Source organism: Lupinus angustifolius, chromosome LG04 (assembly GCF_001865875.1).
Source record: "Lupinus angustifolius cultivar Tanjil chromosome LG04, LupAngTanjil_v1.0, whole genome shotgun sequence".
Lineage (NCBI taxonomy): Eukaryota > Viridiplantae > Streptophyta > Magnoliopsida > Fabales > Fabaceae > Lupinus > Lupinus angustifolius.
Genome location: NC_032012.1, coordinates 18,341,671 through 18,349,172, shown reverse-complemented (window position 1 = coordinate 18,349,172; position 7,502 = coordinate 18,341,671). Strand labels below are relative to the sequence as shown.

General features: G+C 38.3%; 1 protein-coding gene and 1 pseudogene across 1 annotated transcript; one reads left to right on the top strand and one right to left on the bottom strand.

Annotated features, from left to right (window-relative positions):
• LOC109346075 overlaps positions 1 to 101 on the top strand; it is a 13,475-nt pseudogene extending 13,374 nt beyond the window's left edge.
• Positions 3,058 to 3,528, bottom strand: LOC109344679. Its single transcript, XM_019583431.1, has one exon. It carries the CDS (start codon positions 3,526 to 3,528, stop codon positions 3,058 to 3,060), a length of 471 nt encoding a protein of 156 aa, XP_019438976.1.

Below are 7,502 nucleotides of genomic sequence, written 5' to 3'. Positions count from 1 at the left end.
AGGAACCGGTTGGAAAAAACAACCCACAATGAGAAGTTCCTTTCAAGTAACGAATGATACGACGAACATCAACCAAATGAAGATGGCGAGGTGTGTGCATAAATTGGCTAACTTGCTGGACTGCAAAGGAGATGTTAGGACGGGTAATAGTCAAGTAATTTAGGCTGCCTACTAATTGGCGATATAGTAGAGGATTAGATAGAATGTCACCCTCATCACGGTGATACTTGACATTGACTTCCAAAGGAGTGCCAACAAGATTAGCCATTTGAAGACCACCCAAAGAAATTAAATCCTCTGTATATTTATGTTGGTGAAGTATGACACCCTTGGAGTTAGAATGAACCTCGAGGCCCAAAAAGTAGTGTAGGCAGCCTATATCCTTCATCTGAAACGAAGCTTGGAGCTAGCGTTTGAGGTGTTGTATGGAAACATCATCAAAGCTAGTGATGACCATGTCATCAACATAAATAAGTAGAATAACAATACCAGCTTGTGTTTTATGAATAAATAAAGATGAATCATATTGGCTCTGAAGAAAAGAGAAGCCTTGTAGAGTAGACCAAAACTTGTTATACCATGCCCGAGGAGTCTGTTTGAGGCCATATAGTAAACGTTTCAACTTGCATACGCCTTCAGAAGAGGAAAATAAACCTGGAGGGGGAGTCATATAAATATCTTCTATCAAGTCACCATGAAGAAATGCATTCTTCACATCCATTTGATGGAGGGACCATCCATTGGAGGCAGCTATAGTAAGAACAGTTCTTATGATGGTCATTTTAGCCACTGGTGCAAATGTTTCATTATAATCCACACCAAATTCATGTTTGTTACCTAAAGCAACCAATCAAGCCTTGTAACGATTGAGAGAGCCATCGGAATTAAGCTTCACAGAATATATCCATTTGCAGCCAATGGGTTTGACACCTGGTAGGGATGGAAAAATATCCCAAGTATAATTCTCCTGAAGTGCCTCCAACTCATCTTGCATGGCTTTTACCCAACACACATCCTTAACAACTTGCGAATAATACGTAGGGACAGAGATGGTAGATAAAGACGCATTAAGAGAAGTATGAGAAAACCCGTACCTGTCTGGGGGATGAGAAATGCGAGTTGACTTTCGAAGTGGTGTAGGATCAGGAGATATGTCAGCATCCTCAGGAGAGGGGTCAACGTCGAGATGTGGCAAAGTGGGTTGGTGTCTGACATAAACAATCCCTGGTGTAAAGCGCTCGATAGCACGAGGCACCTCATCAAAGTTCGGAAGAGTAGCCAAAACAAGCGAGCTAGGTGCTTGACCAAGAAAAAAATATTGATCATCAAAGAAAATCACATTCCTTGATGTGCGTATACGATTGGCAGCAACATCATAACACTTGAACCCCTTGTGAATGCTACTATAACCCATAAATGCACACTTAACAGATTGTGGCCCAAGTTTGTGACGTTCAATAGATGGTAAGTGAACAAAGCAGACACAACCGAAGGTGTGAAGATTATCATAAGTAGGCTGTATATTATAGAGACGAAAGAAAGGAGAATCAAAGTCAATAACCTGAGAAGGAAGACGATTGATCAAGTAGACAGCAGTAGACAAAGCTTTTACCCAAATTGAGGAGGAACAGAGCCTTGAAGAAGTAAAGTTCTTGTGATATCAAGCAAGTGCCTATTTTTTCGTTCAGCCATGCCATTTTGTTGAGGCGTGTACGGACATGAACGCTGAGAAACAATTCCTTTTTGCTGCATGTAGTCCTGAAATTCATTCGAAATATATTCGCCACCTAAATCAGTTCTCAAAGTCTTAATACATGTTTTAAACTGATTTTCAACATATGCCAAAAAAATTTGGAATGTTTAGAAAACTTCAGATTTAGAACGGAGAAAATATATCCATGTAAATCGACGGTAGTCATCAATATAGGTCACAAAATATTTGCACTTGGCATGAGATATCACTGGAGATATGCCCCAAACATCACTATGAAAAATATCAAAACAGTGTGTAGCTCGTTGACCATTAGATGGAAAAGGTAGAATTTTGTTTTTAGCAAGCTTACATATAGGACAGTCAAAGGATACACTAGACATGACATTTTTATTTCCCAACAAACCAGTTTTAAGTAAATGGGACAAAACAACTGAATTTGGATGACCCAACTTTTGATGTCAGGGCTCACATTTATTTGAGATACTAGTACAAGCAAAAGAGGAAATACTAGGAAGAGTAAATTGTAACGGAAATAATCTGCCCACTTTAGGCCCCTTCGCGATCACCTTCCCTGACGCCTGATCCTGCACAAGACAACCATCCCGAGAAAAATTCACATTGTAATTATCATCAACTAATTTTCCCATCGAAATTAAATTGGAAACAAGTCCCGGAGAAAAGAACACATTCTAAAAAGAGGAATTAATATCCCCCACAGTAGCAATTGAAAGGGTATTACCATCAGCGATTTGAATGGTTTGTGTTCCCGTGTAGGATTTAACATTGTGTAAATAGTTTGGGGAACCAGTCATATGATTTGAGGCCCCAAAATCAACAAACCAGGGGGTAGAGTTATGATTGGGCTTACCCTGAATACCTAAGACAGAGAGTGCTGAGATTACAATTTGCTGCACCATTTTAGGAGTCGGAACAGCAACAGTAGAGACTGCGGAAGGTGTTGTTGTGGAGGGCTGTCCAGGAACAGCAGTAAAGGCCTACACTCGTCGCTGATTTGGTCTTGTCGGGCATTCCATAATGATATGACCGTGCTGCTTACAATAGTTGCAAAATTTCTTGGAATGGTGCTTAGCAATATGTCCAAATTGCTTACATGAATAACATTGAACTTGTCTCATGTCTCTGCCTTTACCTCTTCCTTGAGCAGAATAGGCAACAGTGATAGCCTCCAAAGCATTACTATCAAGTGACATGGCTCCTTGAGTGAGAAGACGTTGTTCTTCTCGAAGTAATTATCCAACACACACGTCCAAAGACGGCGAAGGATTCCTATTTAATAAAGCAGCACGAGTAACTTCAAAATCTGGCCTGAGCTTCATGAGGAACTAATCCTGCTTACTGACCTCATAAACTTCTTGAATGGCAGCCAGCGAATCCTTTGGAACATCAGCATGTAGAATGGCTGAGTGTTCAGCCCAACGGTTAAGGAATCTTGAGTAATAACCCTGGATGGACAGATTATCTTGTTTGTAATTGGCGATGTCTAGCTCCAATTGAAAGCGCTTAGCAGTGTTGTTTTGATTATAGATGCGCTTCAAGTAATCCCACATCTCCTTAGAAATAAAAAATGAACGCAAGTTGTTAACCATTTGAGACTCAATTGAGCCTAGAATCCAAGTTATAACCTGTGCATCCTTTGTGGCCCACGCAGCTAACTCAGCCGTTGTATTGGGTGCAGGAGAAGATCCGTCAATATGACCCCATAGTCCTTTCCCTTTCACGAACATCTTAAACTGAAACTCCCAGGCAGAATAGTTTTTCCCATTAAAACGAGCACACAAATTCTCAAGGGCCATGAAAAAATCAAGGAAACAAGAAACCAAGAAACCAAGAACCAGAGGAGACTAAAAAAAGGCCAAGAACAAATAAAACTCATTGTTGCCTCTAAAGGACTCGTGATACCATATCACAAAATTGGCTTGATGCCTTTTTCTCTCATTCCTCCCTCATATATATAGTACATCATTCTTTAATGGGAATCTTTCCCATTTACAACTAATAATTACATGATTATTGCATTTCCTATTTCGTAGGCTGAATATTAGGAAACCTAAATAAATACAATGAATATGCGAATATATTATTTCCTAATTTATATAACTAATAATAGGAAATCAACTATACACATTTATAGCCAATAAGACCAGACGGATTCTGCTGAATCCTTGCCTAATAGACAAGTGGGTTCCGGATGAAGGAGCTTTGGCTAATCGTATTGTTGGTAATGTCATATTGGTGCCTGATGCTCGAGTGGCGGATGTGGTGAATGACCAAGGAGATTGGAACTTGGTTCTGCTTTCGGAATGGGTTCCAATGGAGATTGTGAATAAAATTTTCCCGATGCATCCGCCTTGCAACGGTGCATCCGAGGACTGTTTGGCTTAGTGTGATTCAAAAGACGGAGACTTCAGTGTTGGTTCTGCGTATATGAGTATTGCGAATGTTACTGCTTTTCTGAGCATACCTCTTGCTGCTGCCATTTGGTCATGGAAAGGGCCCTATAGAGTCAACTTTCTATTGTGGCGGCTATTGAACAATGTATTGCCTACTAATGATCAACGCCATAGAAGAGGAATGGCAATTTCAGATACCTGCCCTCAGTGTTCTGATAGGGAGACCCCCATCATGCTTTCCACGACTGTCTTTGGGTTAGGGAGGTGTGGGTGGCTATCTTCCGAATCCATGTTAATCATTCCTTTTTTTATGGTAATCTTATGGATTGGTGTGCTGCGAATCTGTCCAATTCTGCTATTGGGTTATATGGTGGATGGGATTTCGTTTTTGGTATGACTCTAGACTCTATTTGGAGGAGTAGAAATTTTTTTATCTTTGAGAATTATAGGGGAGACCCCCAACGTACTTGTGCTGAAATTGGTGCTAGATGTAGTAGTATTGCCTTAACTTTAAACCAGTCTATGTAGATCGTGGTGAGCAATCCTAACCCGAACTCCCCCCTTATCCGCTGGTTCCCACCAGATCTGGGTTGGGTAAAATTAAACTCAGATGGAGCTCTGGCTGGATCGAGGAGGCAGGCAGCGTGTGGTAGGGTGATTAGGGGCCACTTCGGAGCTTTCCTCTTTGCTTATTCTCTCCGGTTGGGGGTGTGCTATGTGGTTTAGGCGGAACTGTGGGGTATTCTTCATGGGTTGAGATTTTTGAGGCGTAGGGGTTTTCAGAAGGTTAGTATCAAGTCTGACTTAGCGTGCAGTGTTCATCTAATTGGGGCCGGTTGTCCAAATACGCACCCTTGCTCACGACTTATTGTGCAGATCCGTAGCATCATGGACTCTTTTCTCCAAGTCTCTTGCAACCATGTCTTGAGGGAAGCTAATACCATAGCTGATACTTTTGCTAATCATGGTCTTCATTTACATTCGCGATCTAGCGTTTTTTATTTCGCTCCTAGCTTTTGTTCTATTTAGTTGTTGTTAGATAGTGCCTCTATTGTGTATTATATAGGGCTGTAGTTTTCTCTTATTGTTCCCCGAGTTGTGAGCTAGTCTGTTTCATCGGAAAAAAAAGTTATTTTTAACATGACCTCTTATTAAACTATTTCAATTGTTTAGTTATATATTGCAAATAATAATAGTTATATCTATATATTTATTACAATATAAATAACTTAACAATATATGAATTAAGAGTATAATTTCTATATATCGTGAGTGTAGAAATTTATACAAGTCATTATGTTGTTCATCATTCATTTGTATTACTTTTTTTAAGAGTGAATGATGATTAAATATGAATAATGGATAATACAATATCATTGTATAAATCTCATACACTATCAAAATATATATATATATATATATATATATATATATTAGGGGTGGCAATATGGGCTTGGCCCGACGAGCCAGCCCGTTCGAATAGCTATTTTTAGTAGGCCGGACTGAGGATTTTAGCCCAAAAACTCATATTCAGCCCGTTTTAGTAGCCCGTTTTTTAGACAGACCAAGGAGGGTCGGGCTGGCCCGGCGGGCCATTATTAAAACATGGAAGGATATATCATGGATAAAGAAGCAATTTCAAGTGGTAAATCTTTACTGTTTCTGCAAATGTGGTACACCTTAACTGATTCTACAATTGTATTACTTTTATTTAAATTTTCTCAAAGTGGGTTGTAACTGCAGGGGGGCCTGGGATGATCACAACTTTAATCCAGGTAATTCCACTTATTGCTTCTGCATATTGAATGAAAATGAGAAAAAAAAACAATTGTCAGGTTTGAACTTGATTTAATCACGTGCACTGAGCATAATTGTTTAAAGCCTTGATTCAGTCAAGCTTTATTTTGTTTTCTTATTTCTAAATTATGGTTTGCAGCATTGCAATTAGAAAATCAAAATGCCTTTTTTTTATTTTAACTAGGAAAAGATTATGGAGAAAGCAATTCTGGAAGGATACCCAATAAGTAACATGTGTGCATGATGAAAATCCTACTCTGCATTACTCTTATGCTACTGGGATGAAGGCGGCATGATTTATCATCTCTTTCTCCCCTTCTTCAATTGATTCACACTACCATACATAGTATTCTTAGCTCAATTGATATTGTTAGATGATAAATTAATGACAATGTGATAGCTTAGGAGATGTCTATTTTATTGCTCTGAACAACTTTATGACTAAGCCAGAAAACAAATTCCTTTTTACTGTTGTCTGACACTGTTTATTTACTCCCTCGTTTGTGCGGCACTATTTTGTAATTTGTTTGAGTAATCGATAGTTGAATACATACCATAAGCTCGAGATAATTAAGCTTAAAGAAACAAAATTTCTATTTAATATTGTAAACTTATGTTTGTGATTTTTTGTTTTAAAATACATTTATCAAGTTTGTTGATTATTTTTTGTCTAAAAGCTTTAATGATATACATTTTGGAGGGGGGAAACGGGCCAGCCCGTCAGCCCTGCAAAATATAGGTCGGGCTGGCATTTTGAACCCTTTTAACAATACGGGCCGGGCCGGGCAAGCCCTTATTTTGGCGGGTCAAAGACGGGCTGGGCTAGGCTGGGCCGGGACAGCCCACATTGCCATACCTAATATATATATATTTCTCATGATTTAACTAATGAATAATTGGTTTTGAAGGGATGTAGCATTATATCATTAATGGGACCTGAATGATAAACTATTAATAACATTGCACAAATGTCTTACACATGATATTGATCATTTGTCTTAAATAGTGTCTCATTTTATGTCCTAAGCTAATCATATATTAACATATGAGTAAACTAAAAATTTTAAATACAAAAAGTAATAAAATAGAGTACTCTAATTGGCTTGGGACATGGAGTAAACATCATTTAAAATAAGTGATCTCCATCCGTCTTACATGTACCCAACTTCCTTGTGTGAGAAGCCGAACACTAATGTAGACCCATTAGTAGTTCCATCATTTAGCGTATGTGCCCCATACTTAGTCTAGGTACCACTTATCACATATCAGTTTCCTTATACAAAAAGTCCTATAATATAATATAATATAATATAATAATATAAAAAGCAAGAAACAACATATAACTCGGTAAGATCATATCATGAAGAGGAATTAGGAATTTCTTATTGGAGGAATGCTATTTCTTCAGAAATGCATCCATCAACATTTTTTAAATGTTAATTAATGGTAGTCTTTTTTATTTATCAACTTAATAACATACCAAACGTCACTAATATGTAGGACAATATAGGGATTGAGTTCACATCACATGTTACTTTGGATATTATTTCTGTCTTATAAAAGTATTATTGCTTATGTAT